The 17774-nt window shown below is 38.7% G+C and overlaps 1 protein-coding gene across 1 annotated transcript in view; it reads right to left on the bottom strand.

Annotated features, from left to right (window-relative positions):
• The window catches only part of BICC1 (BicC family RNA binding protein 1), a 305576-nt gene that overhangs the window by 192867 nt on the left and 94935 nt on the right, over window positions 1-17774 (bottom strand). The window contains exon 2 of the mRNA XM_007451161.1: window positions 7828-7874. Within this exon, the coding sequence (XP_007451223.1) occupies window positions 7828-7874 (47 nt within the window). The remainder of the gene's footprint in view (window positions 1-7827; window positions 7875-17774) is intronic.

Below are 17774 nucleotides of genomic sequence, written 5' to 3'. Positions count from 1 at the left end.
TCTATAAGTGGGCTTTAACCTGCCAGTCAGGATTCCAGTATCCTTAATTTATATTATTCACCTAGTAATGACAGTTGGAGCCAAACATTCCTCTTCAGTTGGATGAAGAATGGCCAAAAAAAAAAAAAAAAAGCCAACTCTTCACATCTGTGACCAATTAACAGTGCCTGAAAATTATATAATCGTTAGCTACTTCTGGATCACATCCGTATCATGAATATCATGGCCTCACTATAGCCGTACTCATCAGGCTATACCCAAAATACTGTACCCAGATATTGTTGCCGCTTGTAAAATCTTGCTCCTGAAAGTGAACAGAATGGTAAGGGATCTGAAAATTGAGTTATATGATAAATAAAATCTAAATATCTTTAGTCTGAAGAAAAGAAGACATACAGGTTTTATAAAAAAAATATCTCCGAAAAAAATTTGTATACCTCCAAATGGCGAAACAAGAAGATCACACGGATGAAAAGAAAGGGGGAAATTTTCTGAAAATCAGCACTGACTAAAAATGCTCTGCCTTGTATATACATCTGAGACCTATACTGTCTTTATACCTGCTGTAGAACATACAGAAGGAACTTCCATACGTCGTGGGTGGCAGAAACAAATGACCTTTCACACTTCTTTCAACAAAATACTTTATGTTCTACAAATCGGCAATAATTTATGCATTCATGGGCAACCTCAACCTACTTTAGCCATTACGGTCTGTTTCTCTCCACGAGGTGGTGGTGATGATTAATCTTGGTTTTAAAAATAATAGGGGTTCACTGCATAATAAGTATAGAGAAAGAATACAAATCAACCATAATCTCATCACTGAGACAGACACTTAACATTCTGGAATAATTTCTGCCCTAGTAATGTTTACGTGATTTTTTAAGGCCTACATAGTAATCCAATCATAAACTCAATGTGATTTTCCACATGATCCAATGGTTTGAGTTTGGGTTCAAGAGACATTTTAACCAGTAATGACTAAACTTTCACAGGGTATTCATTTAAATTAACTATTATTATTCACTTTAAAAAATCATAATAGCAATTAGGGTATATTCACTGCCATCAAACACACAGTTTAAAGGAACCCCAATGACATCCCCTACCTCCATGGAGGCAGAAAGAGGAATAAAACAGCAAATGTGGTTTTCATAAAGCAGTTGTGTGAAATGACTGCCGAAAGAAAAGCCAAGTACCTGATACGATGACAGAACTCAACAGGTGACTGTACAACATGCTTGAGAATATGGGCTTGAAACCCAGGTTCCTCATATTCAAGTCAACACAAAGACAGAACTTAGAAAAGAAAAAGAGAGAATGAGCAAATCACTTAAGACAGTCTTTTTCTTAATCTTTTCTCACTAACCCTATCTGCTCGACTCTGATGGACGACACAGAGCAAATCAGAAGATATAAAAACAGGACAGATTCTTACCCTTAACAACTTTCTGAAAGATGACCATATGAGAAAAGAATCTAAAAAAGAGCAGATATATATATCTGTATAACTGATTCACTTTGCTGTACACTAGAAACTAACACAACACTGTAAATCAACTATACTCCAATAAAAATTAATTTTTAGGGCTTCCCTGGTGGTGCAGCGGTTGAGAGTCCGCCTGCCGATGCGGGGTACACAGGTTCGTGCCCCGGTCCGGGAAGATCCCACATGCCGCAGAGCGGCTGGGCCCGTGAGCCATGGCCGCTGAGCCTGCGCGTCCGGAGCCTGTGCTCCGCAACGGGAGAGGCCACAACAGTGAGAGGCCCGCGTACCGCAAAAAAAAAAAAATAATAATTTTTAAAAATAAATATAATTAATTAATTAAGAGATGACCAGAATAACCTGTTTGGGGGGTTGTCCATTTTTTCTAAGTCTTGTACGTGCCAGTTACCCGTATTTAGCCAGTTGTAGGAGAAAACAGCGATTACAGACTCTCTCAATGAAACTTATGCTCAAGTCCATAACGCTGTCATCAGAAATAAGAACTCAGGGTCCCTGAATGTTGGCTTTAAGGCCTAACTGTCCATCCGTGATGACATCCAGTGGTGACAACATTTAAGTCTGGAATCAAAATCAACACTCATTCTGCAGCCTCCTCAGCCCATCTTCAGAACTGTGACATCAAATACTCTTCACTGTATATACACGTCCTTTTGGAATGCCTGAATTGTGAACCACGTGAATATATTACCTACTGAAACACATACTGAGATTAAAACCTTAAATATCCTAATTTCATTTAAATCAAATTTGATTTTAAATGTTTAAGCATAAAGACTCAGTGCTAGAGAAAGTATATCACGGGCTATAATGAAGTGAATTCACTTCTAAATAATTAAATCAAAACTTATTTCTATGACCACAGGACTATGATCCATTCAACCTATACAAAATCATGGTCAGTGGAGGAAGCAGAGGCAATTATACTTAGAGATTTCTGCCTCCCCCCCAATAAAAAGATTCAAGTGGTCCCCATCTAAGACCAACTAATGCACTCATTTTGAGGTACAAAGGGAGAGAGATATTCCTCCAAGCAATTTACCCCAGAAGACAACACTTGCTACCCTCCAGTCTCAAAATGACAAAGGAAATCTATTTGCCTAACAAGATGAGCTTGAGGGTAATAAAAATATACCACATAAACCATCAAACAGTTTCTTATTTATATTAGTCTTAGTGATAAGCCCTTCTGAAAAAACACAGTTTAAAGGTCACTTTTCTAAATTGAGATATTTTAAAGGTATAAAATATCCCTACTTTAAAATATGTGATGTGTACTTTGTGGTGAAACGATGTATATATAACCCAACGTAATGGAAAACTTGGCTTTCATCAATTATGATGCTGAATGGATTTTCTCTTCTTCAGCCATTGGGATTCGAGATTCCTAAAGCATTTTGCTTTGATGAATCACATTTGTAATACAATCACTTTACTCATCCCCACCTAATACACTGTAACACATTTTCCCCTCCAAGATCTCGCCATAGTCATTTCACAAGAGAAATAAAAAAAGTAGTCATTTCACAAGAGAAAGAAAAAGAGAAGTGATTAAAGGAAACAGGACAGACAGTGAGTAAGCCATGAACAACTGGCCAAAGAACTGTAAAACTCCTGGCAGATCATTTCCATGTGTTTCAATTAAGGTTCCATGAGAAGTGGACAAAGAACTAGAGAGAATAGCAATAGTTGTATCCATTCCCTCCTTTTGTAAATATAGTTAGAGCCAAAGAATAAAAAGTACAATTACTGGAGAACTTGCAAATTTCAACACAGAAAAACATTTGGGATGTATCCAACACAAAGAGTCTAATTTGTAATCTCATCAGCCAATCAGAGAATATTTAAAAGCACTTTACATTTTTAATATACATAGAAAAAAGGACTAAGGGTGTATAAATAGTAGTTCTCCTTCAAAGGTGGGATGACTAAGTAGATTTTTTTTCTTTCTTGCATGTTAATTATGTATTTGTTACAGACAACTTAAAAATGACTTGCTATAAGGAAAGAAGACGATTTAGTACAAATGACGAGGAAATTAAAATCCATAGATCAAACTGAGTATCAAAACGTGATAACAATTCTACCAAATTTTTCTAATGATAGTAAATGTTCTACAAACTTTATTTCCTCCATTAAAAGGTATTAGCAGTTGAATTGTGTCCCCCAGAATTCGTATGTTGAAATCCTAACCACCAGTACCTCAAATGCGACCTTATCTGGAAACGGGGTCACTGCAGATGTAATTAGAGAGATGAAATCATTAGAGTGAGCCCTAATCCAATAGGACTGGTGTCCTTATAAAAAGAGGATGTTTGGACACAGCAAGACACACACAAGGAGAACGCCACGTGAAGAAGGCAGAGACGGGGACGATGCTTCTATAAGCCACGAACACCAAAGACGGCAAGCAAACCTCCAGGAGCCAGGAGAGGGGCGGGGACCAGATTCTCTCTCGCAGCCCTAGGAAAGAACCAACCCTGTCCACACCTTGATCCTGGACTTCCAGCCTCCAGAAAGGTGAGACAACCCATTTTTAGTGTGGAAGCCACTCAATTTGTGGTACAAATTTTTAGAGCAGCCCCAAAAGATGATACAAAACGTTTCAAAGCCTTAACACACAGAGATATTACCCTCCGACCACATTCAGTTTTCCTTAATCTGTCTTCTGGGAAAGAGCCCTTGCAAAATCCGTATTTCCTCCAGATGCTCCTCCTCCCACCCCTATGACTGCAGTTACATAAGGCCTCATCATACAGGAGTTTCCTCCAGGAGAACGTGAGAACAACTGACACATGCCAGACCCAGACCTGACCTGCCTTAAGACCACGGCACACTTCCTCCTTCTCACCAGCTCCCATCTGGCCATGGTGATGACCCAGTTTTAACCATACAGATGAGACTGTGCCTTAGGGAACAGCAGGTCTCTGTCTTAGAAGGAATCTGGGTCTCTCACTAACAGCATGGGACAATGCCACCCACCAAGCGGGAATATTCTCCTTAGAATGTTACATGAAAGTAAAATAAAGAACTGTTCTTTTTTTTCCCTTTTTGTTATTGTGTCATTAAAAATTTTACAAAAGATGTACACACTTACTTAAAAATTGTACTATGTGGAAAGGACAAAATAAAAAGGTGTGATCTCTGTTGATGGTTTTATTTATCTGAAATGTGTACCATTTCAGACCTATATTTTATCTTGTTTTTATATGTATTTTGCAAAACAGAAATCATACTATTTACATGTTTGCTTTTTGATTCAGCAATACATTGCAAGTATCTTTCTGTGTCAATGGGTAAAGATTTACTTAGTTTTTTTTAAACACTGCATATAATTTCACGATGTGAATACACCAAAATTTATTCAACCATTCCCCTATTTTCGAATTTTTAAGATGCTTCTAACTTTAAAGAACTGTTCTTTAAGGCACGATATTGTTGGCATTATCTGCTGTAACAGGTTAGTCTTTTACCCTAATAGAGTATCAGCGGAAATAAAACATTTTAAACACATACAGTAAAACAGTATACAGAAAACCAGGGAGATCTCTGCAACAAACAATGAGTGTGACGCCTGGGAGAAGTCTAAGTGTACAGTAAACTGAACAACTGCAAATCATAGCTCCACATTTGAGACAATACATTTGATGATCCCAGTAGTGATTTTACATATATTTTGAGGGTCCAAAAAACCCAAAGTAACATATACAAGTCTCATCCTCCCCTTCCAATCTTCTCCTTAGGGAGAGGCAGTATGAATCCGGGAGGTATCCTTCCAGACTTAGATATTTTTAAAGTCAGGATAGTCAAATTTTAAACTCAGCTCAAAGAGAGATTCTAATTTTGGTTTGTGATACACACCCCAGAGTAAAAAACCAAAATATATTCTAATAATAAGCATATAGAACCTTCACATTTGCATTTCCCTGGGAGAAGAAAAGCATTTTTTCAAACATGCTAGTGACCAGCAATGTGGTTTATTTTCTGTTCCCAAATGTTTCCCCAAATGCCATTAATTTTAATGGAAGATGTGTGACTAGAAGAAAGTTCCTGGAAGAGAATTCAATACTTCTCTGCTCCTTCATTCTACTGGAGACAGACCATAATGTCTACTTCTGTCTGGTCAAAACAATGAAAATTACTTTTCTGAAAGTTGGGATGCTTGCCTTTTAGTAAGCTGCAGGGTTTTTTCCAGGGTAAGTATCCAAATCTTATATTGACACTTGTCGATCAGGAAGATACTTTACTGAACAAAAGAAGAAAATGAGGAGATTAAAAAGTACTCCATTTAGTCAGAGACTTCATTAACCGGTGACCAAGAATGTAATCTATGATTCCAACTCACAGTTTGTGGGATGCACACATGTTCCTGGATTCAAACATGTGTTTCCATTTAAACTGCTGGAATGTATATATGGCTCTGCAAAGAGGGATAAATATTAGCAAATCTTCTAAGAATGAAGGTCCTTTATGACCACATACACTGTGTTTCGATTCAGGTTTTAAAATGTCTGAGTCACACAAAGCTGACCAGGCTGCGTTTTACATCTCTTTGCAAGTTAAAGAAGAACTCAAAAACAGAAAAAAAAGAAACAAAAATCCTTCCATAGATTGCATCTGTTTGTACCACCACAGCCAACCCAAGGCAAATCTGCGATTTCTGCTATTTGTCTTCTCTTTTCTTCCCCTTGTGGCAAGGCTGCCCCAGCTAAAAGCAGAGCATTCTGAATTGCCCAAGTATTGAGTACAAGTTGGACATGAACCAACGTCAGACAGTGCCAAGGAAGGCGGATTCAGACATAGTACATAAACTTCAACAGCATGAGCCTAAAAAGCAGGGGTGGAAAACTGTGGTCTGGCACATTCTATTTGGCCAGCACAGCACTTTTAAATTTTTAAAATTTAAATCCCTTTAAGAAAGGCCGCCCAAACAAAGAAGGTACCTCATCATATAGGATAGTGCACCTCACCTTGCACTATGAACTCTCCGATGTCAATATGCCAGCCAAATGTTTGAAGTATGAATGCTGCATGAATTCTTCCACATCTGAGCCTTTTTCCATTCTGTTTCTTCACCTAGAATGCCCTTCCCACCCACCCAAGCCTACCTCCGCTTGGCTAATTTCTACTCTTCTAAAGACCTCGACAAGTCCTTTTTAATCTCCTCAAGTCCCAGTCAAGTGCTTAATCCTGTACGGCCCAGACTTTCCTGCTATTTATGCGGCTTTATCATCAAACAGCAGACTAATTCCTTTAGGGCAGGGACTACGCCGTGCTCATTTTCGTCCTTCCAGTGTGTTGCACAACACAGCAGGCGGTAAACAAATATTTTCAGAATGAAGAAATGGCAATGTCCGTATCAGCTCTGAAAATACTCGCTTTCAATATCCTTGGAAGAGAATGCAGATGAATGATGAAGTTGACAAAAAAAAAAAAAAAAAAAAAAATGCAGATCACACAGAAGGCAAGAGAATGAGGAGGACTGTAAAAGCCACATCTGGTCACACAGGTGTTTTCCAAGAGTTTGGTGACCCTCTACAGTGATATTTAACCTCATCCATAGTTGCTGCTGTATTTCACTCTGGGACAAACTGTGTTATTTCTTCCTACACACATGCCTTCTGGAAACCAACAACAAACACACCAATAAATTCAACTGAACAAAAGAAAGAAGAAGGGGAACTCGAGTGAATTTCTTTGAAAAGACAGACATCTTCCCTTACATAAAACACTTATTTTAAAATAGAGCTAACCAGAATTAATCAACTGCTCTCCACACTATCTCAAATCATTTTCCATCAGTTCCTATTTCCCTCTATGACTGGCCAGGCTGGCTTCACTGAAGGTCAGAACTCACGGAGGACAGCCGGGGACAGAATGGACTTGGTTACCAGTTGTGAGCAAGCGGTCTAAATGGTGCATCTTTTGTCAATTTTATTACCTCGCCCATGGTCAGGCTTACCAGAAATAAAGAAGCTGTGAGGGACTCCTTCTCTCCAGTCCCCTAGGTCAGGTACGTGTTTGGGGAAGGAGGAAACAGGCGGTAAAGAAGATAATCTGGGCAGCAGATCTGGCAGTCCTCACTGCCTCCTTGCCTCCAAGGGAAGAACTTCATTAAATTTGCCTAGAAGGAGCCGCCTTTGAATGGTTACTCCCAAACAGCCTACCACCCTTTCCTTGCCCCAAGCGTCTCCAGCTATCTTATCAAAACCTACTCTCCTTCCTATGGAAGGGGCGCTTCCAGGGGCTTCTAGTGTAGCTGCTGAGACAGGTACATTTCTCCTTAATTATCGCCAAGGCACGAGTAAAAAGCGACTTACCTTCTGAAAAAAGTCTTCCCCACTTTTGCCTTTTCCTTCAGCAGCAGCTGTAAATAAAAATGTATACATTTAAAATAGTTTCGTTTTTCAATCTATGTATTCAAAAAACTCTCGAGTATCAGGTATGAGAATATAAAGGTAAACAAGGTACCAGCCTTGCTCCCCCAAAGCTCAGTGCCTGTCGGTAGGCCTCATCTGTAATGCAAAACGGATACAGAATAAAATACTAATCCAATCAATCAGACATCTTTAGATAAGTTCACACTCCATCTTCTTGTCTGAAAGCCTCACAAGTCTCTATTTTCACACATAGATGAAAGTAATCTTGTTTTCTCATAGTCAAGGAACTACATACATGAACAAATGCAACTACCAGTAGAATGAGCTGTAGTGCTGTGAGCACCTCCTGTCTAATCAGTGCCAGGCGTGAGGCTGCCTTTTCAAGTGATGGCTCATCTGACAAGGCCTACTCAGAGCAATTTCAGCTTTATGCTTTGCAATGACTGTATAATCTACTTGGATTTCAGCTGGCATCACACACTACACTTTTAACTCACTTCTTTATTCACATTTACAAAGAGAGAGACAAAACAACAAGAGTTAAAAAGTCATGGTGAAGGCCACAGATGACAAAATTTCACCTGAGATTAATGTGAAGGTCATTGCATTTGAACAATCGTTTTCATATCTGAATGGTAGCCTATAAATAAAGAGCAAGCCCAGTTCTTTACGTGCAAAAGTTTTACGGTTCTGTGAACATTTTCTTTTTAATCTGTGGAGAGACAGGAACAAAGAGCTAAGGGCACCTTGCTTGCAATAGCATCAAATTGCACCTTTCACAAGGCAAACACCAGGTCTCAGATTCAGGCACAGGGTGGAAGAGTTCCCTCCCTGCCCAGGACAGAGAAACAAGCAGGATCAAGAACTTCTGGAAATTGAAACCCAGAAGACTGTGGTACCCCAAACACCTAGTGGGCAATACCGTCAACGGGCCTGCCTGTAGGTGCACGAGTGTGTGGGTGTGTGGGTGTGTGTGTGTGTAACAAGGGCACTTGCTAAAATTATTAAAGACCCAGTAAGTGTGGCAGACATTCCGTTAAGTAGAGAATTCAAAATTCAAAGAAATCCTCTCTGCCCTCAAAAAGTAGTAAGTATTAACGTCTAAATTCTTTTGTCACCAACTTTAATTTCACAGTTAAATGTAAGATATCTTCTATAATTTTGTAAAAATGTGTATTTTCATTGACATGTTTTCATTTAAAAAACAGAGCAGAGTACATGTTTCCGTGATTTCCAAAGAGAGTTTAGGGAAATGTATGAAAACAAGAGCTAGAAAGAAATAATAAATTATAAACTGTATTCTAATATGTGGCAGCTAAACAGCCCCTCAAAGATGTCATGTTCTAATCCCTGGAACCTGTGAATACACTACCTTACATATGCAGAAGGCATTTTGCAGGTGTGATTAAATTAAGGGTCTTGCGGTGGGAAGTGTATCCTGAATTATTCAGGTGGACCCACTGTAATCACAAGGGGCCCTTTTAAGAAGGGAGCATGAAGGTCAGAGTCCAAGAAGGCAATGTGAAGCAGAGGGAGAAAGAAGGACATGTGATGGCAAAAGGAGAGGGTCAGAGCAGAGAAAGATACAGAGATGCTACACTGCTGGCTTTGAAAGTGGGAAAAGGGGTCACAAGCCAAGAAACATAGGCGCCCTCCAGAAGCTGGCAAAGGCAAGGAAATGGATTCTGCCCTACAGTCTTTGGGGGAAGTGCAGCCCTGCCAACACCTTGGTGTAGCCCAATGAAACACACTTCTGACTTCTGGCCTCCAGAAAAGTAAGATAATAAATTTATGTTGTTGTAAGCCACTATACTTGTGATTTGTTACAGCAGCAAAAGGAAACTAACGCACAATTCCAATACCATTTTAACTTTACTCTTTGCACAATAACCACATCGTCAACAGCATGAACTGAACACAGGAACTGATGTGAGCATTTGAGTCACACACTTCCACAAACAGATTCTTTGTAGTTAACTCTACAAATTATGATTTTCACTCCAACTCAGAAATACACCAAAAGTAAAGCTTTTGAAAGAACATAAAAAGCAATTTCGAACAACAACAAAATAAGCAAAGCTCACTCTTTCTAAATAAACTAGCAAACTTGGTTGGTCCTAGCCAGAGGGGCCAGGAAGATAAAAGGTCGGCACCCTAACCTAATGACACAAATGCCTTGGGGCGCACTTCAACTCAGCTACCTCTTGGGCTGGCTTTATCTCTAACGCCAAAAATAGCTTAAAGGCACCCCTGCTCGATGACACAATTGCTTGGCAATGAAAATTGCATACTAGGGCACAAAGATTAGAAAAAAAATTCTAGTGACATCGAGGGAACTCTTCTTTAAAAAGAAATTTTAGAATCAAAGGTATTTTCAAAGGCCTATCAAGCAAGGCAGATAAACACCCCATTCACCCACAGGGAACCTCTTCGCAAATTAAAATTCATCAGTTTAAATTTCATGATACAATGAATGTTTTATTACAGAAACTTCCTTTAAACACTTATTTTGCTCATGACAAATGCATTATGTCACAACCTTGAAATGCCCCTTCATGCCAAGTCCAGCTAAACAGACTTCATAGAATGGCCTTTCAATCCCTGGATGAACAAAACGGGGGGAACTTCCTCAGTTAGACCCAAATTATAATTATGTTCCCAGAAAAACATCTAAAACTTAAGCAGAAACCTGTACCTTTAGCAACCTTATCATTTGAGGGGGAACAGGAGGGAGGGAGCCAGAGATGGCACACTCGTTGACAACAAAAATCTCTGGCTTTTTTCATTCCAAATGTTTATGCACAAGAAACTCCAAATCTGAGCCTGATTTTCCCCTAAAACCTGAGACTTGTCCATTTCCCAAGCCCACAAGGACCTGGTAAAAGCCTCTGGCTGGACTCTTGGGTAGCCACTGTCTCCAGTGCAAACCATGGTGAGTCTGTCATCAGTCCTTGCTGGGAGCATGCTTACCTCATTCCCAGGTTGCTGGGTCTCCTGCACAGCTTTTACTGACTCCACCCAAACAAAGCTGTCAAGGCCACAGAAGCCAATCAAGGGAGAACAACATTTCACCAGAAGTATTATCTGCCCTCCCCAAGAGGGAGCCTTCTGAGCTCAAATTTGAGAGTTCCATTCTCAAACTTCCTCTAAATTCCTCAGTATTAAAATATCAACTCCTCTTGAAGAAGTGAGAGACTGGGAGGGAGGAGGCTTGTGGAGTATTTCTTTCTCAGTATAAACTTAGGCATATAAGATGTTCATTCTACAGACCCAGAAAAGAAAGAGAAGTTCACTTTCATTCCACAAATATTTAAGTCCCATGCTGGTGACTCAAAATAGGCAATAAAGACCGTCATTCAACTTACAACCTTGGCCCATATATTCAAAGCCACCCAACAAGGGAGATCAAGACAGAATTAAAATTCGGTTCTAGAAAAAACTTTCCCTAAGATCTTTCCATATTCACAACTCTATCCAAATTAAACATACTAGAAATTTAATTTAGCTATTCTTATTCTGGACAACGCACTAAAGAGCTAGTCATTTTACTCTTAACCCAACACTAGAGCTGGGTAGCTACTGTTAGGACTAAAGCAGAAAGCGTGCTTCCAGGGAGACCATTTGAGAGATGGATTGCAAGAAAAAGTAGGAGGTATGGTAATTTCTTGACCCAATGGTTTTCTTTTTATTATGTTTGGAGGGGGAAACATCACCTGTGGAATGAGCCAACCCATACTTGATGTCATGGCGTTCCCTGACCTTTGAAGTCTGATTGTATTCCGTGGTAGAACAGTTCTATAGAGCCTTCATTCTTATACACTGATACACCCTCATCTTTTTTACTCACAGTAACATAAACACACACATAACGATTTAGCAGGCTTCTTCTAACTGTCTTTACAATATGACTTCTGCCTGATGCTCCAAAAGTTAATTGTTTGATTGTAAAAACCCTGGATTATTCCTGCCAATGAAAGCAACTGTCTTTATTTTCATGACACAGAACTCCAGGAATAAATTACTTCAATACTACTGAAACATGGCTTCATGGATTGTGCAGGTAAAGCATTTCATATTTTAAGCTGAACAATTCATTTTTTATGTTTATTATAATTTCTCCAATGCTTTGCCCTATTCTATTTCATATTTTTGCTTCATAAGAAATATGGGATGGCAAAACCCACGGCCAATAAAAACAGCAAAAGTTGAAACAGGTGTAAAATATTACAGTCTCCCAAACTACAGGGAAAGTCTAGTTAATTACTGAATTAAAGATGGGGGAAAAAAGCTCGATTTTCAGTTCTTCGCAGGGCAAATGGAAACTTATTTAAATTCATTATGAAATGCTTTTCCATAACATGTGATGCTTTCTTTACACAGCCAACTCTAAAAACACAAGAGCTATGTATTTCATATTTAAAATATAGTATGGAATATCTTTAAACATTCCTTTGAAAAGCAATGGGTTTTTTTCACCCTTGTGGAATTTGAGCAAGAAAGAAACCAAATTCAAATTACACAAACTAATTGAGACATAATTCTTCAAATCTGTGAAGAGGCCATCTTGAACTGCAGTGTGGGGCGCAGCCGTTTTGCAAGAGGAACTCTCGTCTGAAGCACTGGAGGCGAGGCCTCTGCACGTGGCACCCTGTGAGCAACTGAGAGTAGACAAAGGACTAAGGAAAGAAAAAAGCTGCCCCCTGCCTCCCCAGGAGACCCGCCAAGACCAGCAGGTGCACAGGTGACTTGTGGCCAGCATTTTGGACAGCACAGGTCTGGAGAGCAGGAGAGGAACAGGAAGACTACCCAGGATTAAATCAGATGAAATGATTTTGAAGGACAGTTAATAAAAAGAGAAGTGCAGAGGTCAGACAGCAGAAGCAAGAAGAACTACAATCCTGCAGCCTGTGGAACAAAAACCACATTCACAGAAAGACAGACAAGATGAAAAGGCAGAGGGCTATGTACCAGATAAAGGAACAAGATAAAACTCCAGAAAAACAACTAAATGAAGTGCAGCCAGGCAACCTTCCAGAAAAAGAGTTCAGAATAATGATAGTGAAGATGACCCAGGACCTCGGAAAAAGAATGGAGGCAAAAATTTTAGAAGATGCAAGAAATGTTTAACAAAGACCTAGAAGAATTAAAGAACAGAGATGAACAATACAATAACTGAAATGAAAAATACACTAGAAGGAATCAATAGCAGAATAACTGAGGCAGAAGAACGGATAAGTGACCTGGAAGACAGAATGGTGGAATTCACTGCTGCGGAACAGACTAAAGAAAAAAGAATGAAAAGAAATGAAGACAGCTGAAGAGACCTCTGGGACAACATTAAACGCAACAACATTCGAACTATAGGGTTCCCAGAAGGAAAGAAAGAGAGAAAGGACCAGAGAAAATATTTGAAGAGATTATAGTCGAAAACTTCCCTAACATGGGAAAGGAAATAGCCACCCAAGTCCAGGAAGCGCAGCAAGTCCCATACAAGATAAACCCAAGGAGAAACACGTCGAGACACATAGTAAGCAAATTGGCAAAAATTAAAGACAAAGAAAAATTATTGAAAGCAGCAAGGGAAAAATGACAAGCAACATACAAGGGAACTCCCATAAGGTTAAGAGCTGACTTCTCAGTAGAAACTCAACAAGCCAGAAGGGAGTGGCATGATATACTTAAAATGATGAAAGGGAAGAACCTACAACCAAGATTACTCTACCCGGCAAGGATCTCATTCAGATTTGATGGAGAAATCAAAAGCTTTACAGACAAGCAAAAGCTAAGAGAATTCAGCACCACCAAACCAGCTCTACAACAAATGCTAAAGGAACTTCTCTAAGTGGGAAACACAAGAGAAGAAAAGGACCTACAAAAACAAACCTAAAAAAATTAAGAAAATGGTCATAGGAACATACATATCGATAATTACCTTAAACCTGAATGGATTAAATGCTCCAACCAAAAGACACAGGCTTGCTGAATGGATATAAAAACAAGACCCATATATATGCTGTCTCCAAGAGACCCACTTCAGAACCAGGGACACATACAGACTGAAAAGTGAGGGGATGGAAAAAGATATTCCATGCAAATGGAAATCAAAAGAAAGCTGGAGTAGCTATACTCATATCCAATAAAATAGACTTTAAAATAAAGAAGGTTACAAGAGACAAGGAAGGACACTACATAATGATCAAGGGATCAATCCAAGAAGAAGATATAACAATTATAAATATATATGCATCCAACACAGGAGCACCTCAATACGTAAGGCAACTGCTAACAGCTATAAAAGAGGAAATCGACAGTAACACAATAATAGTGGGGGACTTTAACACCTCACTTACACCAATGGACAGATCATCCAAACAGCAAATTAATAAGGAAACACAAGCTTTAAATGACACAACAGACCAGAGAGATTTAATGGATATTTATAGGACATTCCATCCAAAAAGAGCAGATTACACTTTCTGCTCAAGTGCGCACTGAACATTCTCCAGGATAGATCACATCTAGGGTCACAAATCAAGCCTCAGTAAATTTAAGAAAACTGAAATCATATAAAGCATCTTTTCTGAATATAATGCTATAAGATTGGAAATGAATTACAGGGGAAAAAACGTAAAAAACACAAACACATGGAGGCTAAACAATACGTTACCAAATAACCAAGAGAACACTGAAGAAATCAAAGAGGAAATCAAAAAATACCTAGAGACAAATGACAATGAAAACACGACGATCCAAAACCTATGGGATGCAGAAAAAGCAGTTCTAAGAGGGAAGTTTACAGCTACACAAGCCTACCTCAAAAAACAAGAAAAATCTCAAACAAACAATCTAACCTTACACCTAAAGGAACTAGAGAAAGAAGAACAAACAAAACGCAAAGTTAGCAGAAGGAAAGAAATCATAAACATCAGAGCAGAAATAAATGAAACAGAAACAAAGAAAACAATAGCAAAGATCAATAAAACTAAAAGCTGGTTCTTTGAGAAGATAAACAAAATTGATAAACCATTAGCCAGACTCATCAAGAAAAAGAGGGAGAGGACTCAAATCAATAAAATTAGAAATGAAAAAGGAGACGTTACAACAGACACCGCAGAAATACAAAGCATCCTAAGAGACTACTACAAGCAACTCTATGCCAATAAAATGGACAACCTGGAAGAAATGGACAAATTCTTAGAAAGGGGTATAACCTTCCAAGACTGAACCAGGAAGAAATAGAAAATATGAACAGACCAATCCCAAGTAATGAAATTGAAACTGTGATTAAAAATCTTCCAACAAACAAAAGTCCAGGAGCAGATGGCTTCACAGGTGAATTCTATCAAACATTTAGAGAAGAGCTAGCACCCATCCTTCTCAAACTCTTCCTAAAAACTGCAGAAAACGAACACTCCCAAACTCATTCTATGAGGCCACCATGACCCTGATACCAAAACCAGACAAAGATACTACAAAAAAAAAGAAAATTACAGACCAATATCGCTGATGAATATAGATGCAAAAATCCTCAACAGAATACTAGCAAACAGAATCCAACAACACATTAAAAGGATCATACACCATGATGAAGTGGGATTTATCCCAGGGATGCAAGGATTCTTCAATATATGCAAATCAATCAATGTGATACACCACGTTAACAAGCTGAAGGATAAAAACCATATGATCATCTCAATAGACGCAGAAAAAGTTTTCGACAAAATTCAACACCCATTTATGATAAAAACTCTCCAGAAAGTGGGCATAGAGGGAACCTACCTCAACATAATAAAGGCCATATACGACAAACCCACAGCAAACATCATTCTCAATGGTGAAAAACTGAAAGCATTTCCTCTAAGATCAGGAACGAGACAAGGATGTCCACTCTCACCACTATTATTCAACATAGTTTTGGAAGTCCTAGCCACGGAAATCAGAGAAGAAAAAGAAATAAAAGGAATACAAATTGGAAAAGAAGAAAAAAACCATCACTGTTTGCAGATGGCATGATACTATACATAGAGAATCCTAAAAATGCCACGAGAAAACTACTAGAGCTAATCAATGAATTTGGTAAAGTTGCAGGATACAAAATTAACGCACAGAAATCTCTTGCATTCGCATATACTAATGATGAAAAATCTGAAAGAGAAATTAAGGAAAGAATCCCATTCACCACTGCAACAAAAAGAATAAAATACCTAGGAATAAACCTACCTAGGGAGATAAAAGACCTGTATGCAGAAAACTATAAGACACTGATAAAAGAAATTAAAGATGATACCAACAGATGGAGAGATACACCATGTTCTTGGATTGGAAGAATCAATATTGTGAAAATGACTATGCTACCCAAAGCAATCTACAGATTCAATGCAATCCCTATCAAATTACCAATGGCATTTTTTACAGAACTAGAACAAATCATCTTAAAATTTGTATGGAGACACAAACGACCCCGAATAGCCAAAGCAGTCTTGAGGGAAAAAAACGGAGCAGGAGGAAACAAGACTCCCTGACTTCAGACTATACTACAAAGCTACAGTCATCAAGACAATATGGTACTGGCACAAAAACATAAACATAGATCAATGGAACAAGACAGAAAGCCCAGAGATAAACCCACGCACCTATGGTCAACTAATCTATGACAAAGGAGGCAAAGATATACAATGGAGAAAAGACAGTCTCTTCAATAAGTGGTGCTAGGAAAATTGGACAGCTACATGTAAAAGAATGAAATTAGAACACTCTCTAACACCATACACAAAAATAAACTCAAAATGGATGAGAGACCTAAATATAAGACTGGACATTATAAAACTGTTAGAGGAAAACATAGGAAGAACACTCTTTGACATAAATCACAGCAAGACCTTTTTTGATCCACCTCCTAGAGTAATGGAAATAAAAACAAAAGTAAACAAATGGAACCTAATGAAACTTCAAAGCTTTTGCACAGCAAAGGAAACCATAAACAAGACAAAGACAACCCTCAGAATGGGAGAAAATATTTGCAAACGAATCAACGGACAAAGGATTAATCTCTAAAATATATAAACATTATTTATTTATTTGTTTGTTTGTTTGTTTTGTTTTTGGCTGCTTTGAGTCTTTGTTGCTTTCTCATGCAGCTCAATATTAAAGAAACAAACAACCCAATCCAAAAATGGGCAGAAGACCTAAATAGACATTTCTCCAAAGAAGACATACAGATGGCCAAGAAGCACATGAAAAGCTGCTCAACATCACTAATTATTAGAGAAATGCAAATCAAAACTACAATGAGGTATCACCTCACACCAGTTAGAATGGGCATCATCAGAAAATCTACAAACAACAAATGCTGGAGAGGGTGTGGAGAAAAGGGAACCCTCTTGCACTGTTGGTGGGAATGTAAATTGATACAGCCACTATGGGGAACAGTATGGCGGTTCCTTAAAAAACTAAAAATAGAATTACCATATGACCCAGCAATCCCACTACTGGGCACATACCCAGAGAAAACCATAATTCAAAAAGACACATGCACCCCAAAGTTCATTTCAGCACTATTTACATAGCCAGGTCATGGAAGCAACCTAAATGCCCATCAACAGATGAATGGATAAAGAAGTTGTGGTACATATATACAATGGAATATTACTCAGCCACAAAAAGAACGAAATTGAGTCATTTGTTGAGACGTGGATGGATCTAGAGACTGTCATACCAAGTGAAGTAAGTCAGAAAGAGAAAAACAAATATCGTATATTAACACATGTATGTGGAACCTAGAAAAATGGTACAGATGAACCAGTTTGCAGGCAGCTGAGACACAGATGCAGAGAACAGAAGTATGACACCAAGGGGGAAATCCGCAGTGGGGTGAGGATGGTGGTGTG

The sequence above is a fragment of the Lipotes vexillifer genome, unplaced genomic scaffold, assembly GCF_000442215.2.
Source record: "Lipotes vexillifer unplaced genomic scaffold, Lipotes_vexillifer_v1.1 scaffold1309, whole genome shotgun sequence".
Taxonomy (NCBI): domain Eukaryota; kingdom Metazoa; phylum Chordata; class Mammalia; order Artiodactyla; family Lipotidae; genus Lipotes; species Lipotes vexillifer.
This window is presented reverse-complemented; position numbering and strand designations above follow the sequence as displayed.